At 41.9% G+C, this 27,932-nt stretch overlaps 2 protein-coding genes across 5 annotated transcripts in view; both read right to left on the bottom strand.

The window, feature by feature from the left end:
- The window catches only part of LPCAT2 (lysophosphatidylcholine acyltransferase 2), a 72,764-nt gene that overhangs the window by 7,540 nt on the left and 37,292 nt on the right, over nt 1-27,932 (bottom strand). For 2 of the 4 annotated variants that reach the window (XM_030581398.1, XM_030581397.1), the window contains 3 exons: nt 16,538-16,636; nt 14,317-14,458; nt 11,370-13,042 (listed from right to left, as the gene is read on the bottom strand). In XM_030581398.1, the coding sequence (XP_030437258.1) occupies nt 12,804-13,042; nt 14,317-14,458; nt 16,538-16,636 (480 nt within the window). In that variant the 3' untranslated portion in view covers nt 11,370-12,803. Of the gene's footprint in view, nt 1-366; nt 546-1,502; nt 2,645-11,369; nt 13,043-14,316; nt 14,459-16,537; nt 16,637-27,932 lie in introns of those variants that run through there. The other 2 variants (XR_004002788.1, XR_004002787.1) reach the window with 2 other exon arrangements.
- Nucleotides 24,482-26,522, bottom strand: CAPNS2 (calpain small subunit 2). Its single transcript, XM_030581400.1, has one exon. It carries the CDS (start codon nt 25,929-25,931, stop codon nt 25,188-25,190), a length of 744 nt encoding a protein of 247 aa, XP_030437260.1. The 5' UTR covers nt 25,932-26,522; the 3' UTR covers nt 24,482-25,187.

The following is a 27,932-nucleotide window of genomic DNA, read 5'->3' on the forward strand; positions in this document are numbered from 1 at the left end:
GGTCAGAAGTGCCTTGGCAGGAAAATGCCTCAGCTAGTGAGGAGCAGCTTAAGGAAATAAGTTTCAGAGACATGGAGGAGAACACTGCCTGGAATGGAACCAGAACTGGTTCTGGAATGGGAGGTGTGTCTCAGACCTTTATGGAATGGAGATGGGGCAGTGATTTTTGAGTTTGGTAGTGTATCTTTTGCTTTTTAAAATGTACCAGTTTAACTTTCATTTGAGCCAGGCAGTGAGGAAAAGTTGATGTTCGGTATGGATAAATTTTGTATGATTTTTAAAGTCCATGTTAAAGGTGTACTTAGAATTTGGGATTGGACCTCTTTTACACATCAGTATAAAATAAGATAAAAGCTGCTATCCTACCTCTGCCTAGGCAAGAAGATCTGAGGCCTCTTCTGGGACTTACATGAAATGTCAACTTATAGGGCCCTTCAGAGAATGGATGGATGGATTTATTTTTCTCCCCTGAGTTGTCACTTTCTGTATCAGCTGCAGTTTCCAGGTAGATTTAAGTTGTAGGCCCATGCAGAGTACAATACAATCTAGTTTAAGGAGACAAAGACATAGATTATAGTAGCAAAGTCTGCTTTGAAAGGAATGGCTACACACTGCAGGGCAGGTGGAGGGGAGGGAGGGGGGCTTTCCTAGAAACAGTGAGGGGGAGGCTTTCATAGAAATTGCTGCCATAAGATCAATCAATCAGCAGCTGGGAATTCCAAACCATCCCTAGATAGTGAATGCTAGCAACAAATGGCAGGAGCACACGCTCAACAGAAAGGAAAGACGTCCTCCTCCGTGTATCTTCCATTTACTACTGTCAGCCAACAAGCATCACCTCAGACTCATCTGCATGGAGCTTCAGCCAGATACCTCAAGCCTCTATTCTTGTCCATAAAATCATAGATCATTAGGGTTGGAAGGGATCTCAGGAGATCATCTAGTCCAACTCCCTGCTCAAAGCAGGACAAATTCCCAAATGGCCCCCTCAAGGATTGAGCTCACAACGTGGGTTCAGCAGGCCAGTGCTCAAACCACTGAGCTGTTCCTCCCCTCTGTGTCTTGTTCTCACCTGTCCTTTGGGTATGACATTCAATAGCACTGTCTGTATCCAATGAGGTACATGTCATCAGCATAGTAAAAGCATCTCAGCTATTGCTTCCTTATCTCAAACGTTGTTTCTTTGTGCTCCCTGTCTGGCTGTCTGAAACCAACATCCACCTGTTGTCTTATCCTTGGGTTGTACTAGTCTTGTACTTGGATTGTAAACTGAGTGGGGCAGGGGCTATCTATCTGTTACGTGTTTGTTCAATGTCTGGCATAATGGCCACTTTTGGAGATAGGATACAAGAATAGATGGCCCACTTATCTCATAGGATACAGTAATGTTTGTGCTCACACCATGCCACTCTGAAAGGGTGTGTTTTGGCTGGCTTAATTTCTTAAATCTATTTTAACCATACTACACAAACTAATAGCATTTCCCCAAGAGGCTGACGCACTTTGTAAGAGAGAATGTGTTGTCCAGTTGACAGCAATAGCCCTTTCCCAGGTGCAGTGGTGCACACTTCATAGGACGTGCTTGTCCCCATGCTGTGGGAGAGATGTGTGCGTAAGAAATGAACCCGCTAGGAATAAACAGTTTCCCCCGCCCCGCCACCAATATTTGATCTACTGTTTATTTATCCACCCAAACTGGGATGAATGCATGCCAAGTTCTGCTTCTTTGTTTTCCAGCTGAGATATTTCTCTTGGCAGGTTCTTCTATGAGATGGGCAGGAAAATATTAACAAACTTAGAAAACAATGACTTAGAGTCTGAGTCTTTGAAGAAAGGTAGATGGACTCTGTATGGGGAAAATAGCAAGGATACCTGAGGAGAAAAGGCAGAAGGGTTTGACTGACATGAAATTATTTGAATTCATAAACCCCACCACAGGTTGAGAAATGAACTAACATGAGACTGATTTCAGTCCAACCCTCCCCATAGAAAGTCCAACACTGACTTCACTGAAAATCAGATTGGACTCTATGGGCATGTGATACATTCCTTAGACACTTGCCTGCCAGAGCACGGAGCCGACATGAACTGTGCAGAGACTCTGGGGTGCAATATCTCAGATAGTGCAGTCACAGTGGACAGGATCAGTCTCTGATGAACTGGAAATGCCTCGAGGTGGCAAGCAAAGCAGAGACAGTTGCAGGTGAGAAGGGCAGGCATTTAAACAGAGAAACACTGATGCTCAAAGTAGCATATAAGGCAAAACCATGCACCCTCTTGGCATAAACAATCTAATCTATTTGATCTGCTCTCTCCTTGCGCATTGTGGTTTTGATCTCATGCTGAACTTACCCCACGTTTAGAGGGGTCAGAGTTCGATTATTTCTTCGAGTTTCAGAGAGACAGCATGGTCTAGTGGGTAGAACCCTGAACCAAGAATCAAGAGATCTGGCTTTTAATCCCAGCTCTGCCCATAACCTGCAGTGTGACCTCAGGCAAATACTTAGCCACTCTGTGACTCTGTTTCTCTTCTCTCTCTTTGCCTTGTTTGTAAACTCTTCAGGGGAGGGAGAATCTTTCACTGTGTGTTGATACAATGCCAGTCCAGTGGCTTTTCAGTCTCAGGTGGCGTTTCTAGGTCCTGCTGTAATAAAATTAACAGCATTAATTAAAAGTGTATCATGTTAATAGTTCAGTTTCACTTCAGCTCTGTGCCCTGATCATTCCCTTCTCAGGTTCATGCCTGGAGAGTCCTTTCAGTTCCACAAGTTAATCTTTCTATTAAGAAATGGTCCACAGTGGAAAAGTTTAAGGATCCCTTTCCTACTTTTAAAGTGGAAAAGGCAAAGATGGGAAAAAACTAAGACTGACACTTACTTCAAAGGGGATTCTGGGATTGGGTTGAGTTTGAGTTGGAACGAGTTCAAACCTATGTTCCAGTTGTATGGATGTAAGTGCTACATCATTGCTCTAGCTGTTGCTATTTATATGTATTAAATATATTCATTTTTCTTTCTCAAATATTTTCTGTTACAAAGGCTTTAGCTACCAAGTGGTCAAAGAAATGTAGTTCAAGAAAATCTTTCAAGACTGGCAGGTTTACATTCAAAGAGCAATGTGCATAGCCTCAACACTTATTATGGGGAGTGATTCATCCACTCATTGCCGTTTCTCCTTTGAATAGCTGCTCTATTTCATGGCTAGTTATCTCCAGTTTCAAAAAGGCGTCCTGCATTGAAGAAAACATCTGCCCTAAAAGCTGTCAGCAGTGCTGAGTGATTTCTTTTAGTCTCCTACATTTTTTCCTGTTCACTTTCTTTTTTACACTTTAAGCAAACATTTTGAATTTTCCTAAAATCTTTGATATAGGGAAGTATGAGCAGAAACATAGTCTTACGTGCCCTTGGCCTTATCTTTGTCTGCAAGGCTGTTGTTTACCTTTGGAAAGGAAATTGTTCTTCTTGAACAATTATAGTCTCAAAGCCCTTGCTTTAATCAGGTCTAATTTGCATCACTTTGCTTGTAGCATAATGTGCGATGCTTAGGAAACATTTGGAGCGGTAATGTCCAGAAACAGCAGGGAAAGTTGTGGGGATTTTTTTTTAAAGAAGGCACTTTAAAAAAAAACCAAAACAAAACAGAGCTGATCTAATGTTAAATATTTAGGACTCTTTTGTGCCACTAGAACACAGCTAATAGTAATAAGCTCTGTGGCTTAAACCAATATCTAATTAAGGGTATGTCTGCACTACAGAGTTAACCTGGGCTTTTACCCGAGTTTTAGGCTTAACCTCGCTCCCGTCCACGCACAAAAACCTCTGGAGATGCTTTAAACCTAGGCTAGTTGATCCAAGCGGTGTAGGTTAAATCAGAGTCTGAGTGTTGGCTGAAACCTAGTGACTTTGCAGTGAGGATATAGGCCAAATGACCTGAGTGCTGATAGTCCTCCATTGCCTTCCCACAGTTCCCCACAAAGGACAGACACGTTCTGCAATTGATACAATGCTAGGGTTCAGCACAAAGATCCCTGGGATATGCCTCCAAACATACGCAGGTGCATCTAGAAACAGTGCGGACACACTAATAGTGCTATGGCTTTGTTCACATCCAGACTAGGCTAGATGCCCAGACCTGAGTGCGAATCACCTGATTAACTGCGCAATGTAGACCCAGCCTTAGGGTATGTCTCCACTGCACCAGGGAGGTGTGATTCCCAGCGCAAACAGACTCGAGCTAGCTTATCTTGAGTTCCCATGCTAAAAATAGCAGCTCAGGAGACCCACTTGAGTCAAGCTCAAGCAGCCCTCTGCGTCTGAGCTCAGGTAGCTGGCCCAAGCCACTGCCCACATTGCAATGTCCACATTACTATGTTTAGCGCACTAGCTGGAGTGGACCTAATGTGAGCCAGTCTATCCACAGGGGGAAATCACACCGCCCAGCTGCAGTGGAGACATGCTTTGAGCCCAGGCTGAGACCTATGTGAAGGGCAGATTATCTCACATGTGCCTGCTGAGAGGGTCTGACATCTTCCTCTGAAGCATCAGCCACTGTTAGAGACAGGACATTAGACTAGATGGACCTTGGATCTGATCCAGTCTGACAATTCCTGACAGTAACATGTTGTCGTGTCACACCAGGGCCAGACACACAAATCCTTCCCTGTTCACCGCCTGTCCCCCATCCCAGAACAGCTAGTAACATGTTGCTGGTCTATACCATGATTACCAACTGCTTTAGTGCAAGTCTTCTGGATAGCTAATGTGTGCATCTTGAAGCTCCAGCTCCTGTGTCCATGGGATTGTGAAAATCCCAGATCTCTTAAATAATTAGGTTTCTAACCTCTTGACTGCAGAGAAGCTAGAAACCGTGAGTGCTAAAGTCACCAAGAACAGTAAGACAAAGATCTCAAACTAACGTAGTTTCATTTTTAAGCCCATCTCATGATGTAGAGTGGTGACACACATGCTGTTTGAATCCTTGGGGTTTAAATACTCTTCTCCCAGGAGCATCCCAACACCAGCCAAGACTCTCCCCCATTCCTGCCAACCTGCCCTGGGATGGGGAGTTTTACACCCACAAACCAGTTTACTTTTGCACATGGTGAATTGCACTTTGTGTTTAATTCACAGTGAAAGATTCATAGAGTATCAGGGTTGGAAGGGATCTCAGAAGATCATTTAGTCCAACCCCCTGCTCAGAGCAGGACCAATCCCCAACTAAATCCCTAAATGACCCTCAAGGATTGAACTCACAGCCCTGAGTTTAGCAGGCCAATGCTCAAAGCACTGAGCTATCCCATGGTGCACCAGCTGAACAACCCTCAGTAAGCTGCTTGTCTAGATGAACATTTAGTGCCTGGGAAGCTGGGATGATCAAAACCCCATTGAGACAAACCTACTGACCCCCACTTTATGCAAGCATCCTTATTCAGGAAGGTTGCTTAAGTATGTGTTTAAGAGTTTTCCTGAATCGAGGCCTTTAAGAGAACAGTTAACAGCAGATTTGGGATTTAAATAATTTCATTTTCATTTTAGTTCTGTAATTTTTGCATCCTTAAGGACAAATATCACCAACCTAGAAATGGATAATATGGTAATTATAGGAATGTGTTATATGAACATTAGCGGTCAGGATGCCTCTGAAATAACAATAGTAAAATTGCCACATAGTCTTTTCTTCTGAAGCTGAGAAATAGCCTGCCTTGTACTGTAAGGGTAGCAGGACTGGGTCTGATGATGATCAAGGCTAATGATGGCTCAAAACTTGTGTAAATACTAAAATGCCCAGTGCTTGTATATAAAATTCCAGGACTGGAATGAACAGGGCTGCCTTAATAGGATAACATACTCAAGCTTTGGTTACACAATAGGTTGACATGATGATCTACATGTTTGTTCAGCTTAGAACAAAATAGCTCAATAAAAAAGCCCTAAAACCTTTAAAAGATAAACCCTTCATTTTAACCTGATTTTACATTTCAAATAGGGGGCAGAGATAAACATTATACAGATAGCCAAATAATCTAATATTCATTTGATTATCTGAACAGTTCACCCTTAATGGAACAATTAGTTGGGATTGTCAAGTTATTTGAATATAGACTTTATGAGCTGAAAGTAATAGTCTGAAAAAGTAAGATACTAGGTATTTGGGGGTTTAATCTACCTTGAACCTTTGGGGAAAAAACATCCCTAATACCCATATGAAGTAATTTTTTAGGTGATACATGGGTTTTTTTTATACTTAAGTCTTATCAGGCAGGTTGCAGTGATTTTGAAAGATTTAAAGCTAAATGGATGACATTATAAATCAAGTATCAGAGGGGTAGTCCTGTTAGTCTGGATCTGTAAAAGCAGTAAAGAATCCTGTGGCACCGTATAGACTAACAGACGTTTTGAAGCATGAGCTTTCGTGGGTGAATACCCACTTCGTCAGATGCATGATAAATCAAAATACCTGTGCTATTCACTCATTTGTATTGATTTTGTTTTGTGATACTTTATGATTAGCACTATTAATAATCATCTGCCAGTGCAATTTTTTTCATGCTCTGCATTATTGTCATGGTCAACAAACCACATGGCTGATGGCAATGGGATTAAATACATGCTTAAGTGCTTTGCTGAATCAGGGCCCTAAATGAGCCTTCTACGCTCTCTGCATTGTGGCGCTGAACGTACCACATCTTGAACTTTATCTGCATACTGTATTTGTATCAGATTAATTTTTTTGTTAGCATTTTGGCTTTACAAAAATGTCAGAATCTGTCCTGTACTAATGAACTGGCCAAATTTCAACCAAGCTATGAACATAGCCACTAAGCCTATAAGATGTTTACCTTCCGCCTCTCTATGTATAGTAATTGTGTCTCTGCTATCTTAAAAGCTACTGACAAACTTCATCTCATTGTTAATCAATCTAATAAATGTTATTTCACTGGAAAGGGTATGCTTACTCCTGGGATTTAAAATTAATTAATTAAATGTCATTAAAACCAGATACATCCTCTGATTACATGTGACTTCATCTTGTATGCTTGCCTGCACAGTTATGAATGCCAATTCCCACCAAGCCCTAGGATTTTAATTTTGAATCTGGTATGAATTTTCATTTTTACAGTCAAAAGCTAAACTAGTGGGGTTTTTGGGGGGGGGGGGGTTTGAATGTGTGCTGGAGAAGGGTTAGTTGCTGCAAGTGCAAAAACTCCACAGTGAAAACAAAACAAAGCACAATCTCGGAAACAACTCAAGCCAGAAGGCAATAGTGAATCAGGACTTGGTTTGGCATCTGTGGTGCATGCTAGGCAGATGGCAACAGAGAAAGTATTAGATCTAACAGTTGCTTTGTCTGCTAGCCATCAATGTGTTACTGACCTCACTGATCCTGTTCAGTTCTTTCAGGGTGGGGTTCCATCAGAGGTATGTAATTTCTCATCAGGCTGGAAGCCCTTGTGTATGGACTCCTGTGCTGGTCAGCGTAATCACCATTGCTGTTGAATATCTCTGTGAAGCAGCCTGGTTAAGGCATGCTGGCATTCTTTTCTCTCTGTTTCCATCTAAGCTAGCTTGACATCATCATGTTGCTTGGCTAACAGAGCACAGTGGATGCCTGACAACTGGATGAATCACTCCCCATAAGAAGTGAATAGAGTTCAAAATAATGTCCATTTTACCACAAGATGAGTGTCTTATGTACCAGGGGTTCACTGCTGTTGAATTCTTACTTACTCTGCACTGAAATATAAATGTATTGTCCTTCAATGCTAGATTGAGAACTGTTTCTTTTATTTTAGCATGGCTTTTTAAAACTTTCAGCGTCAGTCCCCCTCTGCCACTTAGTTAGATATAGTGCCTGGTTACTCCAACCTGCTTTTAGTTTGTCTTTTGAAAGCTCCCAGAAGCCCTGAGGATGCCTAGAAATTAATTTATTTGCTTCTTGCACAGCAACCAGCTGTGCATATATTGAGTTAGTGTCTCTTGTGCTCAATTAATTCTCTCCAGTGGATGGTGGAACCCCGGCTACATTCTGCAACCATTTGTGGGCCTTTTCTGTTTAATGTATAGGGCTATACCTTTTGAGCTGTGGTAGCTTCCCATTGGGTAACCCAATTGTTACAGTGCTCTACAGTGTGATGTTTCACTTATTGCAACCCACTAGAAAAAGAAAAGTCAAAGAGGAGTTTGAGGAACAGCTAGCCAAAAACTCAAAAGATAATAACAAAATGTTCTTTAAGTACATCAGAAGCAGGAAGCCTGCTAAACAACCAGTGAGGCCCCTGGATGATCGAGATACAAAAGGAGCGCTTAAAGATGATAAAGTCATTGCGGAGAAACTAAATGGATTCTTTGCTTCAGTCTTCACGGCTGAGGATGTTAGGGAGATTCCCAAACCTGAGCAGGCTTTTGTAGGTGACAAATCTGAGGAACTGTCATAGATTGAAGTGTCCCTAGAGGAGGTTTTGGAATTAATTGATAAACTCAACATTAACAAGTCACCGGGACCAGATGGCATTCACTCAAGAATTCTGAAAGAACTTAAATGTGAAGTTGCAGAACTATTAAATATGGTTTGTAACCTGCCCTTTAAATCAGCTTCTGTATCCAATGACTGGAAGATAGCTATGTAACGCCCATGTTTAAAAAGGGGTCTAGAGGTGATCCTGGTAATTACAGACCAGTAAGTCTAATGTCAGTACCAGGCAAATTAGTTGAAACCATAGTAAAGAATAAAATTGTCAGACACATAGAAGAACATAAATTGTTGGGCAAAAGTCAACATGATTTCTGTTAAGGGAAATCGTGTTTTACTAATCTGTTAGAGTTCTTTGAAGGGGTCAACAAACATGTGGACAACGGGGATCCAGTGGACATAGTGTACTTAGATTTCCAGAAAGCCTTTGACAAGGTCCCTCACCGAAGGCTCTTACGTAAATTAAGTTGTCATGGGATAAAAGGGAAGGTCCTTTCATGGATTGAGAACTGGTTAAAAGACAGGGAACAAAGCGTGGGAATAAATGATAAATTCTCAGAATGGAGAGGGGTAACTAGTGGTGTTCCCCATGGGTCAGTCCTAGGACCAATCCTATTCAACTTATTCATAAATGATCTGGAGAAAGGGGTAAAAAGTGAGGTGGAAAAGTTTGCAGATGATACTAAACTGCTCAAGATAGTTAAGACCAAAGCAGACTGTGAAGAACTTCAAAAAGAGCTCACAAAACTAAGTGACTGGGCAACAAAATGGCAAATGAAATTTAATGTGGATAAATATAAAGTAATTCACATTGAAAAAATAACCCCAACTATACATACAATATGATGGGGGCTAATTTAGCTACAAAGAATCAAGAAAAAGATCTTGGAGTCATCCTGGATAGTTCTTTGAAGATACTCACGCAGTGTGTAGAGGGGATCAAAAAAGCAAACAGTATGTTAGGAATCATTAAAAAGGGGATAGAGAATAAGACATATAATATATTATTGCCCTTATGTAAATCGATAGTATGCCCACATCTTGAATACTGCATACAGATATGGTCTCATCTCAAAAAAGATATACTGGCACTAGAAAAGGTTCCGAGAAAGGCAAACAAAATGATTAGGGGTTTGGAGAGGGTCCCATATGAGGAGAGATTAAAGAGGAGGCTAAGGGGGGATATGATAGAGGTATATAAAATCATGAGTGATGTGGAGAGAGTAGATAAGGAAAAGTTATTTACTTATTCCCATAATACAAGAACTAGGGGCCACCAAATAAAAGGAAGTTCTTCTTCACAAAGCACACAGTCAACTTGTGGAACTCCTTGCTTGAGGAGGTTGTGAAGGCTAGGACTATAACAGCGTTTACAAGAGAACTGGATAAATTCATGGAGGTTAAGACCATTAACGGCTATTAGCCAGGATAGGTAAGGAATGGTGTCCCTAGCCTGTTTGTCAGAGGGTGGAGATGGATGGCAGGAAAGAGATCACTTGATCATTACCTGTTAGGTTCACTCCCTCTGGGGCACTTGCATTGGCCACTGTCGGTAGACAGGATACTGGGCTAGATGGACCTTTGGTCTGACCCAGTACGTCCGTTCTTATGTTCCTAAATTCAAGGAGTGTGCATAAACAACTCTTGCCACATAAAGGTTCTGGAGAAAAAACTGTTTTGTCTATCCACTAATGCCCCCTCTCTTACCTTAGTTACCTGGAATAAAAGCATCCTCATCCTATCCTGACACAAACCATGAACTACACTTACAGTCCCCTTTGATGTGTGTGTAAGGCAAAATCCTCTTTGCTAAGAAATTCATATTCATTTTGCCTCTAAGGGCTTGTTTAAATGAACACTTCCTGCATTGCAAGCGAGGGGGTGAAGCTACCCTCCACTAGCCTCCTGAGCAGTAAGCGTACATGTGGGGCCTGCTGATGCATGTTAAAAGTTTCCTATAGCACACTGATGTTTAAAAAAGCAATACTTCAAAGTGCACTAGGGAACTTTTAGAGTAATCAGCAGGGTCCACACGGATACCTAGAGTGCAGCATGCTAGTACAGGGTAGGTTCACACCCAGTGATTGCCCATTTAGACAAGCCCTCAGCGACTGGGGCACTGTATAGCCACGCCAGGCTGAGGCAAAGGGTGGCCCCAGCTGATAATCACACACACATCAGTAACTAATTTTTGAATACTGGTACTGTAGTTCCTAACTTTGTGGGGAAATCTGTTTGCTTAGCAAGAGGCAGCAAAAAAACAAACAAACAAAAACAAAAAATCCCATAAATTGGCTGAAGAGGCAAGCCAAAAATCTACCACAGGCTGGGATCTGTCTGTACACCTTCATACATAGCTTCTCAAAGTGAGGGATCAACTGACTACGTGTACGAAGGTGTCTCAGAACTCATGGTGGTTAGATCCTTCTTCTGGTATTTGCTGTTGTGGGGTCAGAGCGCACATTCCTAGAGTTCAACTTAAACTCAGACATAATTTCTATTTATGAATTATGGTTCGAATCACTGATTCCTTTTACTTGCCTATGACGTGTCCTCATTTTCAGGCTGTGGACAGACAAGCATCTCAGAGGCTCCACAAAAGTGATAACTGCAAAATTCTTTTTTCCTTTGTGTGCGGTTCCTTTGTGCCAATGTTCCCTTTTACTAGGGGAGTGAGCAGGGAGAGTTCTCTGCCATTGTATCTCCAGGAAAGCGGCAACCATATGATACTTCTCTAGCCTTGCAGTAAATGGCAGCACCATTGTTCTCAGGGCTAAGAATGGCAACTTCAGCTTACATTGTACCTTATGCCATACAAAGACATTGCATGGAAAACCCCAGCAGCCCATGTAGCCAGTATGTCCTTCCTCCAATACTCACACGTTCTTAAAAAAAAATTATTTATTAAAGCATCTGGAACTGAGAGAGCCACAGTATTACAGAAGATCACACATGAAAGCTAGAACATGTAAATATACCTTGAGACAGTAAAATAATTGATCAAAGGTCAGAAGCCACCATTGCAACTGGACCTCAAATAGCAGAACTAGGTCTCCTGCTGATGCTACACAATACATTCCAGGCTTTTGAGGTAATATTCCTGAGCCTCTTGCCCATCTTTCAGCAGGTATTCACTAATTGAAACTAACCTGCCACTTCTCCCTTTGATGAATAGGGTAATCTATGCGAGTAACTCCTAGGAATGTTGAAAGCTAAGAATATAAATCCCTTACAGGTTAATGGGTGAAAAGATGATGGACCAACATTTCAAAACTCTGGTCCGAAATTGCACAGTAGGGGACTGAGGCAAAGACTATTGCAGTCAACAGGAATCTTTCCACTGACCTCAAGTGGCCTTTGGATCACGCTCTCGGGGTGTATTAAGTGCAGATATGGTTTCTGAAAGCCTATTTTACAGTAGATTCTATTAGAACTATGGCTTGACATTATCCAGAACAAGGTCATGATCACTTGATGACTATTAGATCGAAATTTTCATATGGCATTAAATTAGTAAAAACTGTGTGTGTTTATATGCCTTTTTTTCCATTTAGTGTTCTAACCACTAAGGCCCTGTTTTCTGAGTTTTCCTATTCAAATAATCTGCTATCTTTGAACTCCAATTCATGTTTATTGTTAACAAATACAACCCATTCCATCTTTAGTGGGCCTTTGTCCAAAAGATGTTGCTATTATCAGTGAATCAACATGGCTTTGTTGAGAAATTTTGACTGTAGTTGACAACAGATTAAGGAAGGCCTCAAGACAGCCACGCACTAACTAAAATACCAACTTCCTAACACTTGTTCTCCTATGAATTCTAAATTTTCTATATTTTTGAAATTTCAGAAATGTTGAAGGGTGCCCGGAGACTAAAGAAAACAAAATCTTACATTTAAATATCTTATAGTGAGGGAAAGCAGCAAATCTTCTCCTCAGTCCCTATTGGGAACATACTTTGCTTTGGTTGGCTACCTTAACAATGTCCGCTACCTTGTAAACACCTTGCTTGGAAGAGAATAAACAATATTCACAATCCTGTGAGGCTGACACCAAAAAAAATTTGAGGCTATGGTATTCATTTAACTTAGATTCAGAGTGTATTGTGCAATCTACCTAAGAGGGGACATTTTTACTTACAACGCCGAGTGGCAGAATGAAATAAATTATTTATCCCTCCTCCCCCACAATTTTGAGACACAGAGAAATACAAAAAAAGTCAAAAAAATTCTTAAAATCTTAACTGTTATCAATATTAACAAGCACATTTTGATATAAAATAACCTCAGTGAAATGTACACAGTGTAAATGCAGAATTATCAGGCTGTTTATACTTAGTCATCCTTTTTGTCTGAAGTACTTGAGATGTCTTCTTCATTGCTTTCAGGACCGACTTTATTTCTTGCGATTGGAGTCTTTTCTGAAACTGATGTCTTACTCTGTGAGTATGTGTCTTCTGGTGTCTGATAATCTTCTTCATCTAATGTCTGTAGCTGGCACCTCTGTAGCTCTAGGTACGTAGTAAATAACTTGGCATATTCTGGATGCTTGAATGCAAAGTCCTTAAACTCATCTGGAATTAAAGACAGGAAAGACAGTGTGTTGAGCAGCAATGATGCAAAATACTCTACTGCACAATAATAGTATTACAGCAAAGAAAATTATAGTGACTGCCACACTGAGACCAGTATCTCTTCATTGACAGTGACCAGGACAAGAAGCTTCAGAGGAAGGGGCAACAGACTCCAGCGTGGGCAGTTTGGGAATTACTATTTCTATTGTAGCTGTTCTATATTTAGTCCTATTAAAACTTCCAGAAACTGAAATGCCAATTGAATGGTGACCTGAAAAGTTAAAATTTTACACTTGTCAAAACTCTTGCAAAAAGTGAGGCTATTGTGGATTATTTCATTACAAATAATGGTTCATAGCTGCTAAGAAGCTTAAGAGGTGACTGTCGGTCTCAGTGGTGGAATTCACTAGTGTGGGAGACACAGATTTCACATATAAATCCCAGACTTTGGAATTGCCTAATACAGGATCTTAGAATGACCACAAGTCTCACTGCCTTAAATGGCATGTGCAAAGCTCACGGCTTCAGCACAGCTTACACTCTCTGTCATAATACTACCGGCAATGAAGGAAGAAGAAAGGGGGTGGGGCAGTTGGGAAGACAGAAAATCTACCAATTGTGGCGATTGTGTCAGGGGCAGTATGGAAAAAGTTAATCCATTGGCTGCTTGTGGGGATCTCTTGTAAGGCATACATGGTGATGGAGATGGCATATAAAAACCAACTGAAATGATGTTATAAGATCTCTTACGTTACACCTACACTTAGAGCTGGGGGGAGTGATTCTCAGCATGAGGAGAAATACTTGCACTTGCTCCCATTGAGCTCATGCGCTAAAAATAGAATGTAGCCATGGCAGCGAGAGTGGTGGGACTGGCTAGCAGCCCTGAAAATGTGCCTAGGGTCTCTGGCACGGTAGTGCAAGTATGTCTCTTCGAATGGGAATCATAGAATATCAGGGTTGGAGGGGAGCTCAGGAGGTCATCTAGTCCAACCCCCTGCTCAAAGCAGGACCAATCCCCAACTAAATAACATCCCCAGCTCCAAGTGTAGACATACAATTAAGGAGAAATTAATACATCATCTTGGTCCATGTTTCCCAACCACATATTTTTCTCAACATTAACAACATATGAGTGGTCTAGGCACCTGTTAGACTTTTTTTGTGGGGAAAAAGAGTTCTGAATCTGTAATAATCGGAGACTGAGATCTTAGAGTAGTAATATGAAAGCGCTTTCTTAGTATAAGTGTATTAGTTCTATGAAATATACTTACTATAGGCGATCTTCCCAGAATTATCTGTGTCTATTTCCTTAAAGAGTTGAGAAACATCAAGGTCAGGTATGCCAAGAGATGACCGGAGAATACAAGCAAACTCTTCTTCTGTTATGCTGCCGTCATCATCAACATCAAAGAGCTGAAGTAGAAAGATTACAAAACTGTAATGTGAACACCCCTGGTATTAGTTTGCCTATGTGGTAGCACAGCAATTTCAATTCAAATTAACCTTTGAAAGCACCCAATAATGGTCTCTGCCATTCAAGATGTCTCAGCAGTTGTCACTGTGATTTGAAGACTCGAGTCCCAACAGCTAATTTTTATTACAAATTTAAAAAAAAAATGTTTTTCCAGAGAATGAGATGGGACATTTTTCAAGGAACTTTTCAAAAGAAAGAAAACACTGAGATCAAAGGATGCATGATGGACAAATGCAATAATTGGATGTAAATATGCTGTACTGGAGAATATGCTCAGAAACTAGTCATGGAAAAATATCACTAAATTAGCTTTTTCAAAAACACGGCCCATAGTTTGTTATAAACCGTTATATTTATTTTTAAAAAAAGTGTCCCATGTATAAGTACTAAAAAGAATACCACCAGGCTTGTGTCTTTTTTTTCCTGCAAGTTAACCTTTTATGACATGACTGAACTTGCTCTTATTTTGGCTAGGATGAAAATCCATATTGTAATAACATGCATGATTTGTCGCCCACTACATATTTCATGCCATCCTTTCTAGCATGGCAGTGGCAGTGAGCAGCTGCACTAACCACTCACTAGTATCAGAAATAAAGGGAACGATAGCTCCCGTCCTGTAAAGAGCTCCCCGGGGTGAATCCCTGCAATCGAGCAGAACCCACTGCAAGTGAAACCATGTTTGATAGCAGATAATGAAAGAAAAGTCATAGCTCCATTTCAGAGTAGAACGCTTCCCATTGAGGAGAGTAATGATGTCCAAATTATCGGCTTCAAAGTACACCTCTACCCCGATATAATGCGACCCGAAATAACATTAATTTGGATAGAAAGCGGTAAAGCAGTGCTCCGGGGGGCGGGGCTACTCCGGCAGATCAAAGCAAGTTCCATACAATGCGGTTTCACATATAACGCAGTAAGATTTTTTGGCTCCCGAGGACAGCGTTATATTGGGGTAGAGGTGTAAATGCAACAGTTAATATACCATTGGCGGTTGCTATGGTTTGGAGGCCAGTCTTTCTGAGGATCTTCAGACACAAAACATCTCTGAGAAAGCAGAGCTACCTTTTGAGCAGTGGTTGAACAGTCTGGATTGCCGGAACTATTGCTATATAGAGCTGCAATAGGACACAATAATTTCACATAAAAGTATAGGCGACTTCTTGAGTAAGCACTGGTCTCTCTTATGAGAGTCCTATTCAGAGTAACTTTCCCTCACATCTCAAGACACTGCACAAGGAATACACAAAAGCAGAGCAGTGGAGGGATCTCAGAGCCTAAGTGTCCATGATTCAAAACAAGCTGGTAAGTAATTTTTTATTTTACTAGCCTTGACATGTCCACTGATGATTTTTTTAAAAAGAACAACTAGACCAGAGGCCAGCAGCCTTTCAGAAGTGATGTGCCGAGTCTTCATTTATTCACGCTAATTTAAGGTTTCATGTGCCGGTAATACATTTTAACGTTTTTAGAAGGTCTCTTTCTATAAGTCTATAATATATAACTAAACTATTGTTGTATGTAAAATAAATAAGGTTTTTAAAATGTTTAAGAAGCTTCATTTAAAATTAAATTAAAATGCAGAGCCCCCCGGACTGGTGGCCAGGACCCGGGCAGTGTGAGTGCCACTGAAAATCAGCTTGTGTGTCACGTTCGGCACGTGTGTCATAGGTTGCCTACCCCTGAGCTAGACTAAACACTTCAGCCCCACCAGACTATTCTGATCTACGTATCACTCACAAAACACCCCCACAGAAGTGTGTAATTATTGCTGAATCATTTTTGGAGTTATCTTGCAAAGTACATATTCCTTAGTGCCTTCACATGGCTTTTGAAGAACTTATCTATGAAGCTGACATCTGCATTTTCTTCATTACAAATGTCAATTGGTTTAAGAGTATTACTCACATTCACATGACAGATTGAATCTATAAATTTATATGATGATTTGAAAGAGAACAGAATTACAGTCAGCCCAGGTTTGTCAGGTTTACAGTGCTGTACTAAACTGAACGTACCTTAAATGCCATCTGAATAGTCTCTTCTGTGTTGGCAGGGTTACAAAGAACAGACAAACCAATCACGTATTCTCGGAAGTCTATGGTGCCATCTCCATTCTGTAACCACAAAGATAGATGGCAAAAGTTAGAGTTAATAGCTTGGATCACTTGAAAGGCTCATCATATGAGAAATATAATCAAGCTATGCAATCTGTACTAATGCTTAATTTACTATTTTTAAAAAAAATTCTGGAGAAAAAAAAATCAGTACGTTTGTACTATTTAAAAATGACCAGAGAAAGCATTTCTACAAATGAACAATTGACGTCTAGTTGCAGTTTTGTAAGCACCATTTCACAAAAGGATTAAAATCTTTACCTGCGTAAGAAGGGAGTTTTGGTTATTAGCTTTTGATCACCCCCAAAAGTACTTTTGGCTATAAGGTATAGAACACAGAGATATGATACAGCATATGCAGTCAAGAAGTTACCATGGGCTTTCTGTGGAGCAAGTACTATGTTCAGAATGCTGTAAAAATACCTGAGACACTTCATGAGTCAAACTACAAGATACTGCACTTTAATCATAATGGCCTGTATTGGAAGTAGGAAAACTAGATTGTATTAAGTAGAAAAATACTACAATAAATTCATTCAGACCTAAACTGCAGTTCCTTTGATGCAACTGGCTATCAGGTTGAGGTGAAATTATTGGCAAGTCCATTTGCAGTGAGGGGAAGTGGCAAATATGCACATGTATTTCAGCAGGTATTTGAGTTGATTGTATTTATGTGATGATCGTAAAACTTCTTTGTGGACATGGGAGATATTCTGTCATGGGTAAAAAAAAGTCACGTTTCAAAATTAGGTGACCAGACACAGAGCATCTACCTTGAGGTTAAGGTGGCTGGTGATCCCTGGGCTGAAATATTCCCATGAGACATTTGTCAAAAAATTCTGAACAGCAAATAAATTTGTAAAAACTGAATGCTGATGGTGTAGAATTCATGGGGGGGTGGGGAAAGGAGGGCTATATTTCTGAATTAAAGTATTGTTCCAGGAGGCAAAATAGTAGTTTCAAAATCCTCCCAAGTTGATCAATATGAAACATTTTACAGACAAATGAAGGAACAATAGTCTTGTGGGTAAACACACAGAGCAGACGGGAGATCTGCACAGCTTTCTGGCTCTGCTACGAGCTTGTGCTGTCCTCTTGAACACAACACACTTAGCATCTCTGTTCCTCAGTTCCCCCAGCTGTATAATGGAACAGTGCCAAGACTAAATTGTAGAGTGCCTTGAGATCCTTGGGATCTGCATACTGTGGATTTCCATTACTGAATGAGTGCTTCTGTACTTTGGATAGTCCTGGATTCAGATAGGTGGGTGAGAAAGTATTTTTACTCTTAAACAAACAAACAAATGACCAATATACTTGGCAAGTTTTCAAGCAATTGCTACCTAGATCCAAGTTTACTCACCCTCTAAAGCCAATACACTGCCAGTTTACAGACACCTATGTTTTGTTTTCTATTGATAGGGTAAAGAATCTTTTTGGAAGCATTTAGAATGTTGAATATCACCTACTGTTTAGAGACTTGGGGGTTTGCCAACAAGTTTCCTTATAAAATTCTTCACTGCTAATAAAATTACCAGCATCCTGTTAGACAAGTAGCATGGTATAATTTGATGCTTGTTGGCAATTTTCTAGTCAATCTCTGCACTTTAACCTCTGTGATTAACAGTTAGCTGGTACCTCGGTACAATTTTTTTTTTGTCTAATGGTTTCTGATGCCAGACATTTTAACACTATGGACCTTGTGACATCCAAATGTTAGATATACAATGTATCATTGACTTTTTATTGTGTAGTTTTACAATCTGAATGCCCGGATTGTTAATTTATCATCAGAGTCCAGCAAATGCTTGTATTGTATATAATTAGTTGAAGGTTTTTTGCTGATTCCACTAGAACTGTTTTCAGGAATTTACAATTCCATCGTACATGTGGTGTGGCATGACGTACAGGTTTTAGCTTGGGTATGACTTAATATGATTTTTAAATGGTTTAAGATTGTCCCAGTGGTGCATAAAAATATGACTGCAAGAGTTGAGGGGGGAAAGTAAGCTATGTTAAGTGAATATGGCCTTGGTTTAAAACAAACACACACAGAATTTGGAAATCAGTTGGTTCATAATGGGGACTAATGCTTTCGTTATTAATAAACGGAGCATGACAAAGTTAGTATGGTCAAATTATTTCCATCCAGATGTCAAAACCAAGAATTAAATACAGTGCAATCAGAAGTACTTTCATTCCAGCATTTTGGATATCTGGATGCGATAACTGCATTTCAGGTTCATACTGTGACTTCATCATACTAACGCCTAGGATGCTGGCTACTTGCCAGATGGTTTGACACTCGATGAAAGGAGAGGTGGGAGGGGAAGGTGCAGAAACAGAGATGTTTGCATGGCTCCTGACATGAGAAAGGATAGGAGGGAAAGGATGGGCACTGAATTAAAAATGCATCTAGAGAAATATTGACAGTAAGAAGCAATGTCACTGCAGGTAAGTTTGGCCTAACAGCCTCTCTGTTTTCACAGGAGATTGTGCTTTGCAGCACGATATGCAAGATTTAAACTCTGTAACCAAAGCTATTCAGAGAGGTGACTTGTGAACCAAAAGCCCAATTCCCCAACAGGGCTGGCTTTAGGTCGATTCGCCCGATTCCCAGGAATCGGGCCCCGCGCCTTAGACCTTTTTTTTTTTTAAACTTAACCCGGGTCCATGGCTGCGATCTGCTCAGCGGTCTTCCGTGGTCCCACTCCCTTGAGCGAAGCGCAGGCAGGAGCGCGGCAAGCCCCGCTCTCCAGGGTGGAGCTCTGGCCGGAGCGCGGCAAGCCCAGAGGCACCGCTCTCCCGGCTGGAGCTCCGGGCCTTTAAATAGCCTCCAGAGCCCTGGGGTAGTGAGGGGCTCCGGGGGCTATTTAAAGGGTCAGGGCTCCAGCTGCCTGCCTCTGCCATCCCGGTCCTTTAAATAGCCGCCAGAGCCCCGCCACACCCATGCATTCCCCAGGGCTCCCGTGGCTATTTAAAAGGTCCAGGGCAGAGTAGAAGCTGGGGAGCCCCGGGCCCTTTAAATAGCCCCCAAAGCCCTGGGATAGCAGGGAGCTTGCGGGCTATTTAAAGGGCTGGGGCTCCAGCTGCCTCTGCTGCACCCTCTGCCTTGTCCACACCAGCCCCGCTCCCTCTGCCTGCAGCCAGCTCTGCACTCCATGCCCACAGCTAGTCCCTGTCAAACCCCCTGCCGTGTCTCCAGTCAACCCCTGCCACACACCCGTGGCCCTGCCCAAAGCCAGCCAGCCCCACGCACACTGCTGCCCGCACCAGCCCTGCACACCCTGCCCTGTCTCCAGCCAACCCCTGCTGCACCCCTCTGCCTGAAGCCAGCCAGTCTCTGCCTCTGTCTCCAGCCCTGCCAACCCCTGCTGCATCCCCCCACGGCCCTGCCTGAATCCAGCCCACCCCACACACCCCCTATCTCCAACCAGCCCTGCACCCCTTGCCCTGCCTCCAGCCAGCCCCATGTCCACTGCTGCCCTGCAGTTCCAGGACAGTAACCCTGCACACTTGCTTCAATGAGGTGGGCAGGGAGCGGCTGGGACCCACACATGTGCAACAGCAGTCATTAATAACCAATCAACAGCATATACGATGCAATGTACATAATTTATAATTTTATTATTTATTTATATAGTTATGGAAAGGAAATAATACATGAAAGAAATGAAAGGCTTTTTTTTAAAGTCATCCCTGCCAGGGCCCCGCCGAAAATGTTCGAATTGGGCCCCGCACTTCCTAAGAGAGCTGATAGGTAAGGTCCCATGGGAATCAAGACTGAGGGGAAAAACAGCTGAGGAGAGTTGGCAGTTTTTCAAAGGGACGCTATTAAGGGCCAAAAAGCAAGCTATTCCGATGGTTAGGAAAGATAGAAAATGTGGCAAAAGACCACCTTGGCTTAACCACGAGATCTTGCATGACCTACAAAATAAAAAGGCATCATATAAAAAATGGAAACTAGGTCAGATCACAAAGGACGAATATAGGCAAATAACACAGGAATGCAGAGGCAAGATTAGAAAGGCAAAGGCACAAAATGAGCTCAAACTAGCTATGGGAATAAAGGGAAACAAGAAGACTTTTTATCAATACATTAGAAGCAAGAGGAAGACCAAGGACAGGGTAGGCCCACTGCTCAGTGAGGAAGGGGAAACAGTAACGGGAGACTTGGAAATGGCAGAGATGCTTAATGACTTCCTCGTTTCGGTCTTCACTGAGAAGTCTGAAGGAATGTCTAGTATAGTGAATGCTTACGGGAAGAGGGTAGGATTAGAAGATAAAATAAAAAAAGAGCAAGTAAAAAATCACTTAGAGAAGTTAGATGCCTGCAAGTCACCAGGGCCTGATGAAATGCATCCTAGAATACTCAAGGAGTTAATAGAGGAGGTATCTGAGCCTCTAGCTATTATCTTTGGGAAATCATGGGAGACGGGGGAGATTCCAGAAGACTGGAAGGGGGCAAATATAGTGCCCATCTATAAAAAGGGAAATAAAAACAACCCAGGAAACTACAGACCAGTTAGTTTAACTTCTGTGCCAGGGAATTAAAGAAATCATCTGCAAACACTTGGAAGGTGGTAAGGTGATAGGGAATAGCCAGTGTGGATTTGTAATGAACAAATCATGTCAAACCGATCTGATAGCTTTCTTTGATAGGATAACGAGCCTTGTGGATAAGGGAGAAGCGGTGGATGTGATATACCTAGACTTTAGTAAGGCACTTGATATGGTCTCGCATGATATTCTTATAGATAAACTAGGAAAGTACAATTTAGATGGGGCTACTATAAGGTGGGTGCATAACTGGCTCGATAACCGTACTCAGAGAGTAGTTATTAATGGCTCCCAATCCTGCTGGAAAGGTATAACAAGTTGGGTTCCACAGGGGTCTGTTTTGGGACCGGCTCTGTTCAATATCTTTATCAATGATTTAGATGTTGGCATAGAAAGTACGCTTATTAAGTTTGCGGACGATACCAAACGGGGAGGGATTGCAACTGCTTTGGAGGACAGGGTCAAAATTCAAAATGATCTGGACAAATTGGAGAAATGGTCTGAGATAAACAGGATGAAGTTCAATAAAGATAAATGCAAAGTGCTCCACTTAGGAAGGAACAATCAGTTTCACACATACAGAATGGGAAGAGACTGTCTAGGAAGGAGTAAGGCAGAAAGAGATCTAGGGGTCATAGTGGACCATAAGCTTAATATGAGTCAACAGTGTGATACTATTGCAAAAAAAGCAAACGTGATTCTGGGATGCATTAACAGGTGTGTTGTAAACAAGACACAAGAAGTCATTTTTCCGCTTTACTCTGTGCTGGTTAGGCCTCAACTGGAGTATTGTGTCCAATTCTGGGCACCGCATTTCAAGAAAGATGTGCAAAAATTGGGTTTGTTTAATTTGGAAAAGAGAAGACTGAGAGGGGACATGATAGCAGTTTTCAGGTATCTAAAAGGGTGTCATCAGGAGGAGGGAGAAAACTTGTTCACCTTAGCCTCCAATGATAGAACAAGAAGCAATGGACTTAAACTGCAGCAAGGGAGATTCAGGTTGGACATTAGGAAAAAGTTCCTAACTGTCAGGGTAGTTAAACACTGGAATAGATTGCCTAGGGAAGTTGTGGAATCTCCATTTCTGGAGATATTTAAGAGTAGGTTAGATAAATATCTATTAAGGATGGTCTAGACAGTATTTGGTCCTGCCATGAGGGCAGGGGACTGGACTCGATGACCTCTCGAGGTCCCTTCCAGTCCTAGAGTCTATGAGTCTAAGAGTCTAAAGCCGGCCCTGTTCCCCAAATAGCAAAGATAAGGGGTGGAACATTCCATGCACAGCTACTTTTTGAATTTAAAATTTTGGTTTAAATTTCACGTCTTTCTGTCACATTAACTCATTGCAACTGTCTGGTGAAATGTCCCCTCTCGATTCTCTCACCACCGACATACACCATGTGGTGATGCAGAAACCACTGCCTCTGGTTATTATATAGCCCAAGTCATACACTAGGATAATAATGGCACTTACCAGGCTTCCATGGGCTATCTACCTGCTGTATGCCCAGCAGAGTTCAGGGTGGCTATGACAGAGCATGGGGTATACGGGCCTGGAAAGCACGAATGAAGCAGTGGCTAGCTAGTGTGACTTTGGGATCTTGCAGTGTGCTGAATGCCTGAATGCTGCTCCTCGGCTATACTTACTATTAATTGGGTATTTGGCATAGCAAATACATGTAGCTCATTTAAATATTTGTATGTTGCTAAGGAAAAGTAAAAGTTAAACATAACAATTTTACTGTGTATTCTGATTTTAAACCAGACTTCAGCATTGCACTGCCGTTTTCAGTATGGGTACTAGATATTTAAGACGTATTTTCTGTTTATGAGTTAGAGGCATGTGCTCAGTGAAGTACATTTATGGTAGTCTCAGTAACAGTAAAGCTTGCATATTGTAAGAAAAACACCCCTCCCCCCCACAATAAAAAGTCTCTTCAGAGCTCCATAAGGAGAAAGATCGGGCATGGACACTGAATTATCTTTTTTCCAACTAGCAAAACCCCTTCCAAGGCCAAATGGATGCACAGGAGTGATGTGGAAAAAGCCTGAGGTGTTATTGCCCAAGGGGCCCAACCTACACTGTGCCTATAAAAGGTGTCATAACAGGGATAGTTTTCACATCGACTTTTACTATAGTTTCTAGTTTGATTTAGAAACCATATTTCCTAGCAGAACTGTTCCTGTATGTCAAAGAAAATCATCATCACAATCGCTTCTAGGTCTGCAACAGAGAGAGGAATTCCTATTGGACACAGCAGTAGGGATGTGCTTTTACATGTCTCATTTTCGTAATAGGGAACATCATGCAGGAGGTTATTTTAATCCTTCCCTGCCAAACAATTACCTGTACCCACAGGTGAGATCTCACTAGCATGAAAGACAGAGATTCTAAAGCAAACATTAATATAGAAACAATCACAAAGGTGTCATTCTCTCTCCTTCACTAAATCTTCTGCTGGGATTATTACCCACCTAGCCAAAATGCTTCTGTGATTTAATAATTTGTGGACGATGTGGATGTGGTTCAGAAGTTAGCCTATTTTGTCACAATTTTACTATTTTATTTTTACTAAGTTTCTGTCATTCAGTCTGGTATCGTGCATCATAAGTGATTTAAACGACAGTTCGTCCATTGTGGAAAGCTGATCAGATTTCAATGACAATGTGCACACAGATTCGGTGAAAGTAGAAATGGAAGCCATAATGATTTCAAAATACATCATCCTGTTAATAATCAAATGCTATCCCCCTACTGCTTAGTTAGTTAGCTGCTGATGACACTTTCTTATCAAGGTGGTGTAGGAAGGGCATAGGCGGCTGGATATTTGTAACTAGAGATGACTGCTTGACTCATCTTTTCACATTCCATTCAGCACGCTCACACTCTCTCTCTCAACCACACGTGTTAATATCAACTAGGCCCATGTAAAATAATTTTGCTTTAAAGCAGCCAAGGACATTCTGAACTGCAGGCACACACCTTCTCCAGTTCCTGCTGCTTCTTGCCTTTTAATGCCACTGCAAGCATCTCTGCCCTGACATGAATGGAACTATTGTAGTTAGAGATTGTGGGTCAAATTCACCCCTGAGGAAACTCCACTTCAATGGAGATAAGCCGAGGCTAAATTTGTCCATCTGTCTGTCTAATAGGTGACCACAGCAGTTCAACGGCCCTCTTGATAGGCAATTCTGTATTTTAGCACTACTCATACTATTGTACTTTACAGTAAAAATATTTGTTAGAAGGCTGCAGGAATAAAGAGAGTATATACCAAGCACCAGGTCCCCAGGAAATATTTCAGCTGAAAACAATGAGACAGCAGAAGTAGGAAAGAGGAGAGATGTAGTTTGTCTCTCAAAATCCACTGATTATTATAATAATTAATACTCCAATTTATTTTCCCCATTACAAATAATTCCTTACAAATTAGAAATCAATACACCTCTATTTACTAGCAATTTCCCTACAGGCAAGCACAGCATCTGCCTCCAGCAAAATAAGCACTGATAGATAAACACATAAAAATCAAAAGTCATCAAAAACAACCCCAGTCTTAAGAAAAAATCAGAAATGTATTCTGTATTATAGGCATACGTCCACTAGCCGCCAACACACTATATGAGACGAAAGCCTTAACAACTACTCTTCCCATCACCATTCTCTCCTTTTTGAACCCAAATCTAGTTTTCTATTATAGGTACTCATATGCATGTGTGCGCAGACCCAGAGTCTTGCACAGCTCAAGAAATGCTCCATTTGGTAGCCCCTCAGCAATCCAAACAACTGTAAAATGTACAAAGTAGAAAAAAAACAAACATTTCACAATAAACTAAGGGTTTTTAAAGCATTTTGTGTGCTCTTTCATAGCAACAAAGCTTGCTTGACTTGAAAACTGTTGCTCTTGAAGAAGGAGAAAGGCTCCAGTTAGTTAACACCAGCATAAACAAGAGCACACAGTTGGAGTGTATTCCATTCTAGTGTGTTCCCTCAGGAGTACATGGTCAGCTGCAGCCACTCTTGAATGTTCATGTTCACCAGGCCGTCTCCATCTTGGTCCAGGGATTTGAAGGCACGGAACATACCATCCAGTCGCACCAAACAGCTGATGAAGTTATTGAAATCCATGCTCCCATTTTCATCGGAGTATCTGCGAATGATCATCTGGTAGAGCTGTTCGTTCAGCTGGAACCCTGCAGCCTTAAATGCGTCTGGCAGCTGAGCACTCCCAAGAGTTCCTGACTGGTCGGAGTAGTGTTCTTTGTACACGCACTGCCACTTCTTGATGTTGTTCCACAGGTACTTAAACTCCTCAAAGCCCAGCTTGCCGGTTGTGTCACTGTCCATGACTGACACCATGCTCCGGCATGTGTCTAGGCTGAAGCCCTCTGTCTTCAGGTTTTTATGTCTGGCCATCACCTTGTTTAGAATGTCCATCAACTCGGTGGCACATACTTCCAGGTCATCTCCGGCCAGCTGGACAAACAGTCGGCGGAACTGACTGATCTCCTCACTCTCGCCTGCTTCCACGTTCATGAAGTGGCTGCGAGGAGTTGGGGGTGGCTCTGGGGTGTACTGAGCTGCTACCTCACTGATAATGTTGACGAGTCCTCCAACAAGTCCTCCAAGATTCCCTCCTCCTTGTCCACCTCCTGCTAAAAGACCTCCCAGACCTCTTGCAAGGCCCCCTCCGCTGCTGCTCCCTCCACCAAGCAAGGCTTGAGCAAGGAACATGGTGAATGTTTTACAGAGAATTAACCAGATGAGAGCTGAAAATCCTGCAGCCTCTGAGAGCAGTAATGGAGCCTGAGCTGGGTGTGAGCAAAATACAGATTATCTGTCTGAAGTATTAGTATTCCCATGCCCAGGCATGTCTGATGCAGCCTTTCGTTGCCTGAATTCCATTAGCTCCCTGCAGCCACCCTCTGCTTTTGACAAGTATTTCTCTCTCCGAACACTTGCTTTTTATTTTACAGATCAGATTTGTATTATCTGATGTGAAACTCTTGTAAGGTAAAACTGAGGGGTTGAAAACCATACAGCAAAATTTTCAAAATGTCCTTGGTGATCCTTTGAGCAATGTAACGTTAGAAAGGACCACAGCCAAGGTTAGACAAGTTCTAACTTAACTTCCCAAGGAGATCTGCTCAGTTTACCATGGGTGTATCTGTCCCTGCATTCTCGTCTCCAATGTCTTTACTTTTGTTGGAGTTCAGAAATTAAAGTAACTTGTTTGTCCAAATAGGTGCAGCGTGGCTAGCAGCAATACAAGATTGCCTAACTAGCCATGCCAATGGGTCTCAACCTCCCACTTACTGTGATGGCCCCAGCCTAATGGTCAGGATAGTTTAGTTTCACTTGTTGTCTGTGGCCTGTCTGCTAAGACTGAACAAGAATCAGGTCTGATGGGGGTTTCTATATCACAGACCCCTGTCCATTCATTTTACTATCTGAGATTTTGATGGCCTTTTGGTGGCTACAAATTTGGGTGAGGCTCAAGTCAGTGACCTGGAGCTGAGAGTTCCCATAACTCATTTGCATTCCTTCCCCAAAGAGCTGTGTTCTTGCATGCAAGTTGAGTATTTTGAAATTAAATTAAAAAAAAAAAAAAGCAGGCAGGAAGAACAAGGTGTTGATGAGTCGCTCGAGCCAGACTTACATAACCATCGGCAGTAAGCTTGCTATCCTGAGACAAAGAGCTGGGATTTTAAGCGTCGCTGATTTCGTTTGGGACAAGTGGATAGAATTTTCAGTGAAAATAAAAATCTCAACTACTCTATAGGACCCTGTTACATGGAGTCATACTGTAATCTGGTAATCGGCACCACACTGTAAGCATGGAGAGTGATCCTCAAATGACTACAGTTTACTCAGCATACGAGAAGGTCCCAGCTTGGGGAAAAGTAGGGCCTTAGCCAATAGTTTCCTAGAGAGAGAGAGACACACACTATTGTCATACTGAACAGCTGGGATTAAATATGGTCTGTGGTGATGAAATGTTCACATATGCCTGTAGTTCAGGCACTTTCAATACAGTCAGCGTTTTAAAAAGAAGAAGAAATTGGACCCTTCATTTTATCCTGATGAATTCGTTCAGACCTGGAGAATCTCATTACAAGTTTTGTCAGTGCTATATGGCACAATTCCTTTATAGGGAAGCTTACTAAAAGCAGGACCAGGAAAAACATGCAGAGTTTGTGAAACTCCGAAAATAAAACGTGAACAAAAGATCCTTGAGTGCTTGCAGCCAGGGCCAGCTTTAGGACGTGCGGGGCCCGATTCAAAAGATCCACCGCTGAAATGCTGTTGAAGACAGCAGCAGCGACTGAGTTGCCGCCAAAGACAGCGGCAGCAATTCGGCGGTAGCTCAATCGGTTGCCTCTGTTTCTGGCGGCACCTTGGCAGAGAGTCCTTCCTCGGCAGCAGTTGTCTTCCAGGGCCTTACCTTGCGAGGCCCGTCTTTCGGATGCTGTGGGGCCCTCTTAGGTGCAGGGCCCGATTCATGGGAATTGGATGAATCGGCTGAAAGCCAGTCCTGCTTGCAGCATACCATGCTGACTGTACATAGCACACAGTGCATAAACGGCAACCTTTCAAAGTACAGCATGTTTTCACAAGCATGAATGTGCACACGTACTGGGCTCCCTCAGTTACCCGCAGCCTTACAATCCTGTCAATAGGATTTTGGTTGGCAATTTACTCCTTTTATGAGCTGGACTTATGCTTGCAAATATC

Source organism: Gopherus evgoodei, chromosome 12 (assembly GCF_007399415.2).
Source record: "Gopherus evgoodei ecotype Sinaloan lineage chromosome 12, rGopEvg1_v1.p, whole genome shotgun sequence".
NCBI lineage: Eukaryota > Metazoa > Chordata > Testudines > Testudinidae > Gopherus > Gopherus evgoodei.